General features: G+C 35.4%; 1 protein-coding gene across 3 annotated transcripts; it reads right to left on the bottom strand.

The window, feature by feature from the left end:
- Positions 1-3,981: 3,981 nt before the first annotated feature.
- On the bottom strand, positions 3,982-13,174 carry LOC104218736 (uncharacterized). Of its 3 annotated transcripts, none has more exons than XM_070174073.1 (7): positions 13,070-13,174; positions 12,638-12,931; positions 12,368-12,463; positions 12,227-12,289; positions 12,006-12,101; positions 11,865-11,927; positions 3,982-4,431 (listed from the first exon to the last, which is right to left on the bottom strand). In XM_070174073.1, the coding sequence occupies exons 2-7, from the start codon at positions 12,774-12,776 to the stop codon at positions 4,409-4,411; spliced, it is 480 nt and encodes a 159-aa protein (XP_070030174.1). In that variant the 5' UTR covers positions 12,777-12,931; positions 13,070-13,174; the 3' UTR covers positions 3,982-4,408. The 3 variants fall into 3 exon arrangements, with proteins under 3 accessions (XP_070030174.1, XP_070030176.1, XP_070030175.1); XM_070174075.1 differs by having other exon boundaries at positions 12,006-12,080; XM_070174074.1 differs by having other exon boundaries at positions 12,368-12,448.
- Positions 13,175-16,129: the final 2,955 nt, after the last annotated feature.

Here is a 16,129-nt window from a genome sequence, read left to right as displayed (position 1 = left end):
ATAAGAATGAAATAAAGGGGGGGGGTACATTTACAGCTAATCAAAAGAGACAATTCTGACAGTTCAATTTTTCAATCAATATATCAATTTAACTTACAAATTCTTGTGGCATCTAACTCTGGTTTTAAGCAGCTACCATTAATAATAGAGTTAGAAAGGGCCTTTAGCCTCTTAAAGTAAGGAAAAAATGTTACGAGTATTTGGTCACCCATTTAACTTGTAATCATTTCTTTAAAAAATTTAATTAGTACCTAAAGTACAGATAATTTCAGACATTCTTCTTCTTCTTCTTTACTGTTGTGAAAAAAAAAAAGATGACGGTGGATTTACATGACGTTTGTGAATAGGTTTTAAGGTTGTTTATGATGTTTTACAATAGTGAGTTGATGTGACGCTCCTCTCTTTTCTACTGCTTAGGGTTTCTGCTTCTTCTCTTTGTCGCAAAATAGTTTGCTAGATTTGTTGTTGTTTCGACAAATAGATGATTGAGTTTTTCTTTATGATATTTAAAAATTATGTTTTAAGTTTGACCTCATTTAGAGTAGATTTAGGTATTAAACCGTGTGTTGGATTGTTGAAAACAAGTTTCTTTTTCTGGCAGACTAAAAAGTCTTAAATGTATACAAAAATTAGCTATACTTCAGACCAATTAGGTCTTAAGTGCATCTTAAGTGCAATTGTACTTCAGCCAAAAAAACTGCACTACAAGTATAACTTTAATAGTGACCCTAAAATTGGATAATATATGTAAATCCCCCTGAAGTAACTCGTCTAAAGGCTGAAAATATCATAGAAGTTGGTACCTATCGTTGAGTATGTTGGGTTTCCTTCAATTAATGAGTTGGACTACACATTTTTTACAGAGGAGATAAACAGCGGGGTTAGTGTAACCCTACACAAATCTCCAATTATTAGATATCAAATTAATTCAGCCAGATTTTGTGAACATCTATTATAACTAGATGGGATAGGGTCCGGGCCCAACATTTTGTATTATACTGTGTTTTATTTTGGCAAATATTATATGAATGTCAAAACTCAAGCACAAGGAAAAATTGTATATACTGAGACGTTTTATTACTAAAAATTTGTCAGTGGTATTTGTGTACACGTTGTTATGATCTTCTTTAATATCATGCTATATAATGGTTCTGGATCAGATTATGTGTCTGGTTTATTACTGTGTGAAAATTTTTCATAAAACAAAAGTACTGTAATTTAGTGGGATTGTAGCAGTAGGAAGTTCCAATTCCTAATTTTTCCAAAGATAGTGGGCAGCCAATAAATCCATACTCAAGCTGCTAGCATTTGAGAATTGATGAATAATTCTTATCCAAATGAGTGTCACACCTGTTGTAACTTTCTTTTCTGGGAAAATAAAATTTATCACTAATTCATGAGAGAGGTATCACTTTTTATAAGCACAACTGATGCATGAAAGAGTACATTGTCATCAACTAACACTAGGAAGCATATACAGATGGCATAGACTTTTTTTGGTGAAAATAAAAAGTTTAATTAATCACCACGAAACAAATACATTTACATCCATCAAACAGTTATCAAAACTCCATAACAGAACCCAGCCAGTTAATCGCATCATATGAATCGGTATCCTCCCGTTCATTCATCTATACATTTTAAATCTATACTACTGCACTTTGCCTGTTTGTACAAGACTTCTATCCAGCTTGTGCCATTGCTATGTTTTCCTCTCTTTATAACATCAATGCATCTATATTTACACTCGTACTTGATTCATTCTAATATCTTCTGTGGTCTTGGCACTTTTTGCAACCATAGAGCTTCATTTGGCCTTCCATATGTGATATACCATAGTTGCACGTGCTACCTGTACAAATGCTCTGCCTATCTGCAATATAGCTGCTCTAGCCATCCTGTGCCACAACTCATTTACCTCTATGTTATGTATGCCCATCCCAAGTCACAATAAAAGACCTTCTAAGCACAGTCTGGTACCTTACTAAGGGTTACACTCAAACTTCTAAAGTATATCAGAAACTAAAAATTCCAAGCATATATCAGAAGTTATAAATGAGAAAAAAAATGATTGCCTACCATTAGCTGAAACCATAATGTTGACACCATTAGCACAATAAACATACAGTCATACTCTTTGGCATCTCCTTTTCTTTTTAGCCCTTCGTGTATGATCTAATTAATAGATGTACTATTTGATTGTACATGTTAAAAACTTTCAAGTGCCTAATAACAACAAAAGATCTCCATAAAAACGGAGAGGAAAACAAAAGAGGTGGTGGAAAGTAAGATGCCAGAGAAGCAAACCGGATCACCAAGATAATCTTCCTTGAACAACAAAACTATAAGAGAATACATGCACCAAAAGTTAAAAGTCGTAAGATGTCTTAATGTATCAGCTAAGGGAGAACAAATCAAAGAAGAATTTAAGAATAGAGTTCTACTACTGATAACAAAAAGAAATATATGAGACTATGTAGTCTGACAAAAAAGATTGCTAAAGTTTTTTAAAGATCACAGTTAAAATATGACATATTTGAAATTCTAATTTCAATGTAAAAGCCTAAATTTACTCAAGTGTTTTCTTACCCTGATGATTACCTTATGAGTTAAAGGTATGATTAAGAGTTCCATCTAAATCATGGTGTTGCAATAAACTTATAATTTCAAACGTAGGCGTAATTAAAAGATTCAAACTTTTTAATAAAACCAAGATGACAATGCAAGTAAACACCAAGTGTCATCACGTTATTCAGATGAGCTATTAGACAACAACTATATGATAGAGTTGACTGGAAGTTGGTATTGACTGATCTAAATAGAGAACTCCCGTGAAAGAATGCTTATATTTAATTGACATGCTTGTATTTATATAGAATGGTTTGATCGGTTAAGTTAAATTGAACATTGAACATTATAAACTATGATCTAATGGAAAATGACTGGTTCCAGTTGTTTTGAGGACAGAATTGTTATCAGTTAATATAATATATGGATGTCAGCCTCAGAGGTTAATTCCATTTTAGCTAATACTATTTTGGCTTCAAGAATACAGCAAACTTTCGGGGCATGATTGATAGAAAGATCTGAATGAGAAATGGTTGAACTCACATTTTCCTCAGCTAATCTACTTGGATCCCCATTTCATGAAGTCTCCAAATTGGAATCCGATTCTTCATCTTGGCACATCTCTTATTGAATCATTTTTTCCGGAGTCAAGACAACAACATCGAGATCCTAGAATGATCCTTAATATTTGACGATCTAGCTATTTCCGATTCTTACTCCAAGAAAAAGAAGAATGATGTGAGAAGGAAAAAGCATGGAAATTGGAAAAAAGAAGATGATTACATTAAAATTATGAAATAACAGTAAAAAACAAAGCAACAAAAAGAATAAGTGTGCCATTTCAAGGTTTTTTTAGCTAGAAAAATATGGTCACATTTAGTAGAACTTTAGCTAAATTGATAAGCATAAAGAGAGTGGCCGACAGAGAAATGTAGGCAGCAAAACTTGGTCATTTAGGACCACATAATAAAAAAAAATTAAACAAGTTTCTTTTCTAATAATTAGTAAGATTTATAAATGTCTCTCTCTGTACGAGCCCCAAAATTTCCTGATAGTTGCAGCTGCCCTAGGATAGGCTTAAGTACTATATAGCTCTATTTCTGCTTACCTATAGAATCTGAACGAAAGCAAGCATCCCTAGCCTCTATACAAATCACTAAAGGGAACTCGTTCCTTTACTTCAGTTGAAAACAACATTGGTATACTGTGCATTATAATTTAAACTTCATCTACTTTTTTCAGTAACTTTTTTCTTTGATAGAAAACCCAGTCCCTTTTTTCAATTATGGTCGAATTATTTATAATCTGGTATATATTATTTGTGTTGTCTAAAATATTTCTCAGCAAAATCGATATCAAGACAACAAGAGGTTAAATAATACAAATAAAACATGTGCACAAGCACAGTAAAATACCCGAAAGCATGTGAATAGACCAATGTATATATAAAACAAAATACATACTACTTGACACCTTGGCAGGCTTTGATGTGTTTTCCTGCCCGTGGAAGTAGACCAAAAAATTGAAGACCTAAGACAACAAGAAGAGAATTGAGCAAAAATCGAAAGGAAGCATGTCTGGATAAGAAGATGAAGAGATGAAAAGAAAGAGAGTTGAGCGTCTTTTTTTCTTTTTCTGTTCGAGATAATAAATATGAACAGAATGCTTCTAGAGTTCTATTTTTGATAGCATATAACCATTGTTAAAAAAGCGACAGTGCATCGAACCCTTTGTTGATGCGGTATCGCCTTTCTAATAATTGTTGTACCATCAGCGGTGTCTGATATAGCTCGCGCGTCGCTCGTTTCTCCTCCATCTCACTTCTTTAAGCATGCATGGCTCAATAGTCACGTGAACAAGATTCTGCCAGAAAAAGCTATACAATTAGTCACCAAATGTAGTTTATTATTTGATATTCAATTTCGCATAAAATAATACATAGATTCCCACAAAACTTGTGTATTATTTAATAACACAAACAAAACATTGCATCATTCTGTTGCAATTAATTCTAATACTTCAACCAAAACGACCCCTTAGACATTATTGAGATGAAGTGATCTGAAGAAAACATTTTCCCTTCTATCCATGTAAACGCAGAAAAACAAATTGATATAAATCAAAAGCAGATTAGAATTGTGCCTCAAATACGAGAAAATCAGAGGCTTATCCATTCTGAAATCTCGAATTTAAAAAATGACAAAACATTTAAATACAAACAAAGATGGAAAATTGTCGGATAATTGGCAGAAAACCTAGTTTCTTTTCAAGATTTTCTTTGAGTTTCACAAACAACTAAAACTCTGAACAACAAACCAACAACTACCCTGAAACAAAATAATTAGAGCCACCCATACGAAGGAGAAGAAATAGAACAGTATAAGCAAATGTGAATCAGCAAAAAATTCAGCAAAAATATCAATCTCCTGTTAAAATATCACTTTATATTCCAGAAATTGATATTCAATTTATGAAAGTAAAAAAGCACCGTAAAAATCACGAGGGTTAAGCGACGAAGAAGGAGAAGATGGGCGAATTTCGTAGAAAGCAAGATGGGCGAATTTTGTAGAAAGCAAGAGGGCGAAGCAGAGCAAAATTAAGCGCTGAAAGTGGAGTGTAAAATTACCAAATTGCCCTCCGTCGGCAAGCAGAGATGTCGACGGAGAGATGCTTCTGCGCTCTTCTATATAAGCTAGTAGGGATAGCCCGAGCTTTGCCTGGGCCCAATATGAAGAAAATTATACATTGTTTTGTGTTGCGGAAGCCAAATGTATATAGTGTGAATAAGTCACAACTACTATACCAAAAATTATGACAGCCACCAAATAATAAATAAGACAATAAAGCAACAATAAAGGGGACACCAGAATTTACGAGGTTCAGCTAATTTTGCCTACTCCTCGGACACAACCAATATTTTATTCCACTCCAAAAATACAAGTGAAATAATACTAAAGAGAGAAGATACAAATGCCTTAAACAGATGAGAAGGCAAATGAGAGGTGTGTTTAAATCCTAAACATTAGGCCTTCTTTTATAGGGGGAAAATCCCCCCAAAATTCAAGAGCCCACCGATGTGGGACAAATTTGCCAAACTTCAACAAATCTCCACCTTGGCAAAATTCCACATCTTCAATTTTCTCTCAATAACAAATTTTGATTGTGTCTTCATCTTTAATCTTCAGTTTTCAACAATGTTGATCAAATCCAAACAATGTTGAAACTTGACCGCAAGTCACCACCTTTGTCAGCATATCAGCAGGATTCTCTGTAGTATGAATTTTCTTCACCGTGACTCCACCTTCTTCTATGATTTCTCGTACGAAATGATACCGAACATCAATGTGCTTCGTCCTTGCATGATACACTTGGTTCTTCGCTAATTGAATAGCACTTTGACTATCACAAAAAATTGTGATACCTTTTTGTTCAACACCAAGCTCCTTTAGCAATCCTTGAAGCCAAATTGCCTCTTTCACAGCCTCTGTAATAGCCATGTACTCTGCCTCTGTTGTAGACAAAGCAACTGTTGACTGCAAAGTAGACTTCCAACTAACTGGTGCCTTTGCAAAAGTAAACACATAACCAGTAGTTGATCTTCGTTTGTCCAGATCACCCGCAAAATCTGAGTCACAATATCCAACTACAGACTGATTGTCTTCCTGCTCAAAAACTAACCCGACATCTACAGTATTATGAATATACCGTAGAATCCACTTCACAGCTTGCCAATGCTCCTTCCCTGGATTGTGCATATATCTGCTAATAACTCCAACAGCTTGTGAAATGTCAGGCCTTGTGCAAACCATTGCATACATCAAGCTACCAACAGCATTTGCGTATGGTACCTTTGACATATACTCTCGTTCAGCTTCATCCATTGGCGACATAATAGTACTTAGCTTAAAATGGGAAGCAAGTGGAGTACTAACTGGCTTAGTCTTGTCATCTATGCCAAAACGTTGAAGTACTCTCTTCAAATATTCCTTTTGAGATAAACAGAGTTTCTTTGAACGTCTATCTCTAATTATCTCCATGCCAAGAATTTTCTTTGCCTCACCCAAATCCTTCATCTCGAACTCCTTCTTCAGTTGAATCTTCAACTTATCAATTTCTTCCGAATTCTTGGAAGCTATCAACATATCATCAACATATAGGAGAAGATATACAAAGGAACCATCTTTAAGCTTGTGCAAATACACACAATGATCGTATTTGCTTCTCTTGTACCCTTGCCGCAACATAAACTCGTCAAATCGCTTGTACCATTGTCTAGAAGATTGTTTCAATCCGTACAACGATTTTTCAAGTTTGCACACCATATTTTCTTTTCCAACAACTTTGAATCCTTCTGGCTGAGTCATGTAGATTTTCCTCCTCCAAGTTTCCATGTAAAAACGCAGTTTTTACATCCATCTGAACTAGTTCCAAATCCAATTGTGCTACCAAAGCCAACATAATTCTAATGGAGGAATGTTTTACAACTGGAGAAAACACTTCATTGTAATCAATTCCCTCCTTTTGAGCATATCCTTTGGCCACCAATCTTGCTTTGTAGCGAACATCTAATTGGTTAAGAAATCCTTCTTTCTTTGCAAATACCCATTTGCACCCAATTGCTTTCTTTCCCTTCGGGAGATTGGCCAATCTCCATGTATGATTCTGATGAAGGGACTGTATTTCATCATTCATGGCAATCCTCCACTTATCTTCTTCTGAACTTTGGACAGCGTCTTTATAAGTAGTAGGAACATCATCAGCTACAATTGAGGTTGCACAAGCAACCGTCTCTATGAGACGAACAGGTTTTGTTATTGTTCTTTTTGGCCTGCTGGTTGCTATTGATTCAAGTTGTTGTTGAGGTTCCTGAGTTGGAATCTCCTCTACTGGCTCTCCTTCCAGAGGGTAATCTTCATTTGTTTCCTCCTCTGCTTCTTGTGTAGGAAAAATAAATTTTCCCTCAAACTCCACCTGCTTAGAAGCACCTTTATTTTGTTTGGTGTCTTCTGTTACCTTATTTACCATAGCAGATTCATCAAAGGTAACATCTCTGCTGAATATTACTTTCTTTGTCATAGGACACCATAAGCGATATCCTTTGACTCCAGAAGTAATTCCCATAAAAATAGCCTTCTTTGCCCTTGGATCCAATTTTGACTCCGTCACATGATAATATGCAGTTGAGCCAAACACGTGCAAAGAGTTATAATCTACAGCAGGTTTTCCGTACCATTTTTCAAATGGTGTCTTGCCATCAATAGCAGCAGATGGTAGACGATTAATGAGGTGGCATGCATATGTAATTGCCTCAGCCCAAAATTCTTTGCCCAAGCCAGCATTGGACAACATACACCGTACCTTCTCCAGCAAGGTCCGGTTCATACGTTCTGCCACTCCATTCTGTTGTGGTGTATGTCTAACAGTGAAGTGTCGGACGATGCCATCATTTTCACAGACCTTATTGAAATGATCATTTTTGTATTCACCTCCATTGTCTGTGCGAATACACTTGATCCTCCTGCCTGTCTGATTCTCCACCATCGTCTTCCATTTGAGAAAAATTCCCAACACTTCATCTTTGCTCTTCATTGTATACACCCATACTCTTCGGGAAAAATCATCAACAAAGGTTACAAAATAGTGCTTCCCACCCAATGAAGGTGTTTTGGAAGGACCCCAAACATCAGAGTGTACATAATCCAAAATGCCTTTAGTATTATGGATCGCTGTACCAAATTTAACCCTTGTCTGTTTCCCTTTAACACAATGCTCACAAAACTCCAAGTTGCAAGCCTTGACTCCTTTTAACAATCCTTGATCTGATAGAGTTTTCAAGGATTTTCCTCCAGCATGTCCCAAGCGCATGTGTCATAGCTTGGTTGCTTCTGCCTCTTTGTCGTCACTGGATGTCACTGTCGCTGTCCCAATAACTGTACTGCCACGATAGCGGTACATATTATTATTCTTCCGATTAGCCTTCATTACCACTAGTGCACCGGAACATACTCTCATCACTCCATTTTCTGCAATGATTTTAAACCCTTTTGATTCCAGGGCTCCCACAGAGATGAGATTCTTCTTCAAATCCGGTACATATCGAACATCTGTTAATGTTCTGATCATTCCATCATGGTTCCTTAATCGTATTGAACCAATGCCATATGAGGTAAGAGGGCTGTTATCCGCTGTGTGGACGACTCCATATTCTCCTTCTTGAAATTCCACGAACCAGTCCCTGTTGGGACACATATGATAGCTACAAGCCGAGTCCATCAACCATATGTCTGATGATGTTGATGACTCTGTTGTAACTAATGAGAAGTCTGAATCATCACAATCAGCTACATTTGAATCCATAATAGCCTTTCCATTGTTATGTTTGGCCTTATTCTTCAACTTCGGACAGTCTTTCTTCCAGTGCCCTTTTTCTCGACAAAAGGCACATTCATCTTTGCTGGGTCTGGATCTTGACTTGGATCTTCCCTTCTTTGTCCTCGTTTGATTTTGAGGACGACCCCTCACAAACAGTGCTTCTCCTTCTCCGCCCTTCTGTTTTTCTCGCTTTCTTTGTTCATAGCTGTACAAAGCCGAACAAACTTCTCTGAGAGAAATTTCGTCATTTCCATGGAGTAGAGTAGTTTCAAGGTGCTCGTACTCATCAGGAAGTGACGCCAACAACATTAAGGCCAAGTCACCATCATCATAAGTTGTATCCATATTTTGCAAATCTGTGACCAACTTATTGAAACTGGTGATATGTTCATTCATCGTGGTACCAGGAACATAGGTGAAGTGAAACAGTCTCTTCTTCATGTACAATTTATTTTGACTGTTTTTCTTCAAAAATTTATCCTCCAGTGCTTTCCATAATTTACTTGCAGAAGTTTCCTTTGTGTATGGATATTTCTGCTCTCTAGCAAGGTAGGATCGAATGGTACCGCAAGCAACACGGTTGATAATTCTCCAATCTTCTTCTCCAATAACATCTGGTTTCTTTTCTTCAATGGCCAGATCTAGCCCTTGTTGAAAAAGGACATCTAGAACCTCGCCTTGCCACATCCCAAAATGTCCGGACCCGTCAAAAATTTCTACCGCAAATTTCGCATTTGACACAATTCTTGTCATAAGCGAAGATGCCAATGATGACGTATTGTTGACACTTGATGTAGATTCTTCTTGTTTATTGTCTCCCATATTTGACACAAATATTATTTAATAGCTGACGACACAAATCAAGATTATTTCCTTTCTGGTGTGGAAGATCAGACTAAGCTGCAACCACAGAGCATACTAAGACAGAATCTTGACACAGTTACCAAGATAAATCTTTTCTGATGTGGAAGATCAGACTATGCTGCAACCACAGAGCATACTAAGACAGTACCTTGGCTCTGATACCAATTGTTGCGGAAGCCAAATGTATATAGTGTGAATAAGTCACAACTACTATACCAAAAATTATGACAGCCACCAAATAATAAATAAGACAATAAAGCAACAATAAAGGGAACACCAGAATTTACGAGGTTCGGCTAATTTTGCCTACTCCTCGGACACAACCAATATTTTATTCCACTCCAAAAATACAAGTGAAATAATACTAAAGAGAGAAGATACAAATGCCTTAAACAGATGAGAAGGCAAATGAGAGGTGTGTTTAAATCCTAAACATTAGGCCTTCTTTTATAAGGGGGAAATCCCCCCAAAATTCAAGAGCCCACCGATGTGGGACAAATTTGCCAAACTTCAACATTTTGTGATATATTGTATTAAATTAAACACTTAAAAAAAGTATGATTAAATCAAGGTATCAAAATTATGTTACTGGTTACTTCTGCTGTTGTATGGCTAGCTATCATCACCCCTGTCATCTAGGTGTGGAAAACAGTAGATCAATGCTGAAGTCATTCAGTTTCACATGATACATTGACAGCACTACTACAAACTAATTAGCATGGATCCAAGTTCTAGTTGAGCCTAAAGGCACCAGATCCCTCAATCTCAAACCTAAAGATATATTCTCCATGGCAATTACTGAATCTTTGCATAGAACAGCATGTTTATAGGATTGATGTCAAGCAGCTCATAATACTTCTTCTACAGAACGACAAGCTAAAAGATTAATATGGGTGTAAGCAATTAGTAACTATTGACAATTGTAATAATATGAATGGTTGAAAAATATAAAGGTGAGAGACGGTTTAGGTAGGATGGGACGTGGGGTCCACATGGGGGAGTACAAAGTAAAGCTGATGTTAGAAGTGTGCAGTGAGGGACTATGACATAAGCAAAGGTCAATTTAATCCAAGGTACTCAAAAATTTATATATTGAACACATATTTGACACACATGGAAGTTGTTCATTTTCACATTAAGCTCTTTTTTTCGCAGTTTATGTCCAGGTTGGGTAATCTTTTGAATACTACAATGCCATCCATTTTGACCATACGGAAATAAAAGTAGGTATTGCAAAGGATCATAGCAATCATAATAATAATTTACTAACTGGCTCTTATTATTATGAGTGTGAATTCGAATATGCGGTGCAGAGCTATTATTGTTTGTTTCTTGTTCTAGCCATAATGTTGCTACATCCGATACACTGGGCAGGTTATATACTTGTTGATCTAAGCAAAGACCGCACCTCAACGCAATATAAAAGTTTGATAAATCTGGGATATGTATCAGAGATTTCAAGAACATACAATAAGGATTTATCTTTAATACATTCATTAGCTTCTCAATAACTGATTGTCTAAGTATACTCGAGGAAGCCATTCGATTCAATATTTCTGTGTTAATCGTAAAAATACAACTGTAAATTTCGTGGTTGTCGATTTGGCGGAATCAAATCATTTATGAAGTGATACATTTGCCTTTGTACTTTAAATGTGTAAATTCCATGGTTCCTTTTTGTTAGAACTTTATCATACTTCACTCCAAGTGAAGTAAATGCAAACATGTTGTTGTACATTCTAAGGTAGGTGCAAAAGTGTTTAGATTCTTCAGTATTTCCTAAATAGAGATTCAACAATTCAGTAGGCATTTCATGTGATGTCAACTTAACCGAACCATTAATACAGCAAAATGCCAGCGGCTCATATTCAAATCTTTTTGCACCACAATATTTGCAGTTTGGTATCGTTTTTAAAATACTTGCACTATTGGGCAGTTGTTTACGTCAAAACCTATTCTTGTTGATCTATAACCTATTTATATTAGTTGAAACAACTATACCATTACTATTAAGAAGAGATTAGTAGTGGGCGTTGGTATAAGATTTAGTTGTGACGAACCTTTGTTGAGGATAGCCAATGTCTGTGGATAATGTCGTTCATAGGGTGCACCAAACGTTAAACCTAATATACAAATAATTATACTTAATATATTAGAAGAGAGTATATTCAAATTTAAACAAGGTATTTCCTCCGACTTACCAAGTTGAAACACGGAAAAGTGGTCAGTAAGATTCTTTTCTTTGCCAGAGCCACCAGTCAACCCAACAGTTGCCTCTGCAGATGAAGATATATCGGCTAATATAGTATCAAAACATATAAAGCGTTAGAAAATGATATCTAAGCAGTGTTAGAAGATGATACCATTACTGTTGAGAAGAAATTAGTAGTGGGTGTTGGTATAAGATTTAGTTGAGACGAACCTTTGTTTGGGATAGCCAATGTTTGTGCATCATGTCGTTCATGGGTTGCAGCAGATGTTAAACCTAATATACAAATAGTTATAATTAATATTTTAGAAAAGAGAGTATTCAAATTTAAACAAGATATTTCCTCCGAATTACCAAGTTCAAACACGAAGAAGTGGTCAGTAAGATTCTTTCTTTTGCCAAAGCCACCAGTCAGCCCAGCAGCCGCCTCAGCAGCTGAAGATATATCGGCTAATATAGTATCAAAACATATAAAGAGTTATAAAATGATATCTATGTAGCGTCATGAAAAAGAACACACATTTGCATTCATATATTTGTATATACAAAGACTATGTGAACGTATAACTGGGTCTTTGTACTTAGTCTGTATCATGTAAAAATTATATCTTTTTGGTTTCCTACCTATCTCGGTAACAGAACATGGCTCGCGTATTGTGAGAGTTCTTTTCCTATGCAAGTCAACTTCAGCTTTGAAGGATGACCCTTCTTTAGTGGAATCAAGCGGTAGGCACTGACTTTTTGATTCAACTCTTTTGATCATCGTTGTGATAAAAATGATTCTTTTTTATCAAATGATAGTTGTCTGTACAGCTCACGTCGTCGAAGCTTCATTTTAGATATTATTTCTGTTGAGTATTGACGCTTCTTTTTAGATGGGCAGCTTGTTGACGCTATGGTTGTTTTATCGTCCGGCATCTGTAATTTCAGCAGTTTAGCAATCTTTAAAACAGATAAACTTGAGAGCTACTTTAATAAGACATAAAGTTCTAGCAAAGTTATTCTATTTATAAAGCAGTTTCACCGTTCCACTTATCATATTATAACTAATGTAACCTGAATAATGAGCAGTTGATGTCGAATGCAATTACGAAAAGACACTTTGTGCAATTGAGGCGCCAAAACTGGATAACACAGAGAAACAATACGAGGAAAACTTAGTGGGTAAGAGACAAAACGACTTGATTTTTGTTCTTTTTATCTAGGTAAAAGCATGCGAAACAATGTGCATGTTGAAAATAAACTATGCACACGTAGTTGTAAGTAGCACGAGGTAAGTGACAGATAATGATACATATTTACGTACAATTTATCCTACATAACCAAATTATAGATGAGAAAGTAACTTCATCTTTATACAACTATAAATAACACTTACTGCACATTAAATAAAAAGAAGAATATTAGATCAATAAATACTGCAAATAACATGAAAGGGAAAAAAGTTTGTTCCAATTCTGAACAAATATGCTCATAATCAATTTTAACTTTGAGGAGGCAATCATTTTTACTAAAGACTCATCTTAACTTTAGCTATGTAATTGAGAGAAGCTTTAGATCACTTTTTGGTCAGTAGATCTTATGCGTCGGTGTACCTATATCATACATTCAACTATATCCACCCACAAAGACTTTGTAATCCCTCGTAACATTCGTAGTAAGCGAGAAAGAGGATTCAATATTAAAAACTTTAAAGATTAAAATCATATAACTTTGGCTAACGACAATCATGGAAGTCAATAGCGGTAACTCTAAGAGGGGAAAAAGAAGCACCAACTACATCCTCTTGAACATATTGAATCGGCAAACAGGAAATCCCTAAGGCCCTTCCCAAAAGGAAAAGAAAAATAATAGCAAAACTACTCATGATAGGCCCAACATGATGTATACAATTAATTTTTTTAATGATACTTGCAAAGTGATTCACATAAAAGCTTTAGAATCTGATTCTGATTTGACCAATTTTTCGATCTTTTTAACACTACGTTCAAAGCAAAGCTTAAAAGAATTTGTTTCTATCTGCCTCACACTGGCAGCCATTTGCTTGGAATGATACAAAAGAGGTCCTGAATAACTTTCAAAGTACAACCATTTCAGATACTCAGTTGTTTATCACATACTTTAGCTCTTACGCTTATCTAAAAGGATCTACACAAGAATATTTCATCAGATGTTCTGCTCTAACCAAAAAGGCATAGTAATTTTTAAGGATTAATCTTATATAAATAATTTGTGGTATAGAATACATTTAGTTACTTGTTTATAATAGTTAATATTCTGCCCGACAGAATACTAAAGAATATCACTGATTATTACTGAAGACAAAGAGCTAATATACTTAAGGTGGTGTAATGCATGCTTAAGAATGAATTAATGAGGAGGAATGAAGAACAAATAGAACAAGAGAAAAACCAAGATCAAGAATTGAATTTGGGAGAAGAATATACAGAAATTGTCACAGAATTTGTACCAGAAGTAAATGACTTAATCATGAGGAGGAGTTCATCTGCGGGACCTACTTAAGTCCCATATTAATAGAGGTCATTCAAATGGTCATTCCAAAAGGAGAAAATTAATACACAACTTCAAGAAATGGATAGAAGGAAGTTATAAAATGAAACCTGAAACTAATTGCTTTAAAAAGCTTTCCATTTCTGATTGCACTCAGAAATTAATACTTCCTGCTAGAAAGTCATGTTCTAGTGCTTAATTATGTGTATTTGTAATTCCTTCATGATTTGTCTCCTTGCAGTATTGGAGCTTAAATTAACCTATGTAGCTTCTAACTAATGAAATTGACACAAAACTTGTTGGTTCTCTTTAAATGCATTGTGAGATCTCGAGTGCAGGGCAGGATATAAGCTATGGATTCGGTCGAACCTAGTAGCTTTTGGTTGAACCTCGTATATGTATTAAAATATCTCTTAAATATATATAAATATTGAATTCTGAACCCAATAACATAAATAGTCAATGTTGTTTCGTGACTCATCGAACCTATAATCTTCAAATCTTTGGTTATGCTTTGAGGTTTCAAGGCCACCTGATCAAGCCCACCTACTGATTTTGTCATCTCGCCATCCCTTCACCTTTAATCAAAGTAGATCTATCTGTTTCCCTCTCCTTTCACTATTAACAAATTGTGTTTTATCATTTATTTTTCCGCTAGAGTCATTAACAGAAGGTAACCAAACAATGGAAAACCTAATTCGAGAGTTGTTCTAATGAATTTTCTCATGGTGTGCTATTTCCTCAAGAATGTAAAAAAATTTAGCTTCTTATCTGTGGAACAACTTAGAGTTCGAACAATCTTTAAAAAAAATTCCGCTGCTACCAATGTAAACTCAAGATACCATTAATGAAGAAAACATGAAATTATTAGCATCACAAATTAGTCAGATGGACACAAATAAAGAGACCCATACCAATTCATAAAACGTTACCCCCTTTGTAATCAAAATTTTAACTAAATACCACTGATAAAGGAAGAAGCAAAGCAAACAAAAAGAAAAGGAAGTACAGTGAAAATCTCAGTAGAAGTATTGTTATTGAGCAAAAAATAACTTGCGAAGAGAATCGACAACTGAAGGAGAATACTGACCTCGGTAAAAATACTGATATTAACAAAATAAAAACCCGCAAATAAAAGTCGATAAGTATCTGAGATAACAGAAGGTCAGGGGAACAGATGATGGAGCATAGTAAAGCCAAATGAAATTCCATGGAAAAGAAGAAGTATCTGTAGATGCATTCTCATCTCATATGCAGCTGGGAACACAGAAGGTATGTGAAAATACTTAAATACCCGTGTCTAAGCAGGGATGTCAATGGTGTGCTGCTTCTGCGCTCTTCTATATAGTAGGAAAATTTAAACACCATCAATTATGGTAAGTTGGTCCGAGTCCATTCTCATTTTTTTTCCCTTCCCTACCAATTTGATTCTACCCATGTAAGAAAACGAGACTGGTGGTAGAATCAAACATCCCAATTTTATACCCTCAACCTGATTTACTTCTGTTTGGACACAAATAAAATCTAAATTATGTGTATCATAAATGAACTTTCGTCCAAAAATTTAAATTTCATCTGCTTTCTGCAGGTAATAAAAAAACCAAA

The sequence above is a fragment of the Nicotiana sylvestris genome, chromosome 5 (genome assembly GCF_000393655.2).
Source record: "Nicotiana sylvestris chromosome 5, ASM39365v2, whole genome shotgun sequence".
Classification (NCBI taxonomy): Eukaryota; Viridiplantae; Streptophyta; class Magnoliopsida; order Solanales; family Solanaceae; genus Nicotiana; species Nicotiana sylvestris.
Note: the sequence above shows the minus strand (reverse complement) of the source record. Positions and strands in the feature narration are given on the sequence as shown.

What these genes read in the sequence shown, in the direction of transcription:
- LOC104218736 (XM_070174073.1), bottom strand. Translation starts at nt 12,776, where the DNA reads ATGATCAAAAGAGTTGAATCAAAAAGTCAGTGCCTACCGCTTGATTCC. An exon ending in CTTCTTCGTGTTTGAACTTG is followed by an intron (nt 12,290 to 12,367) that starts GTAATTCGGAGG and finishes TTTGTATATTAG; the next exon opens with GTTTAACATCTGCTGCAACC. An exon ending in CTTTTCCGTGTTTCAACTTG is followed by an intron (nt 11,928 to 12,005) that starts GTAAGTCGGAGG and finishes TTTGTATATTAG; the next exon opens with GTTTAACGTTTGGTGCACCC.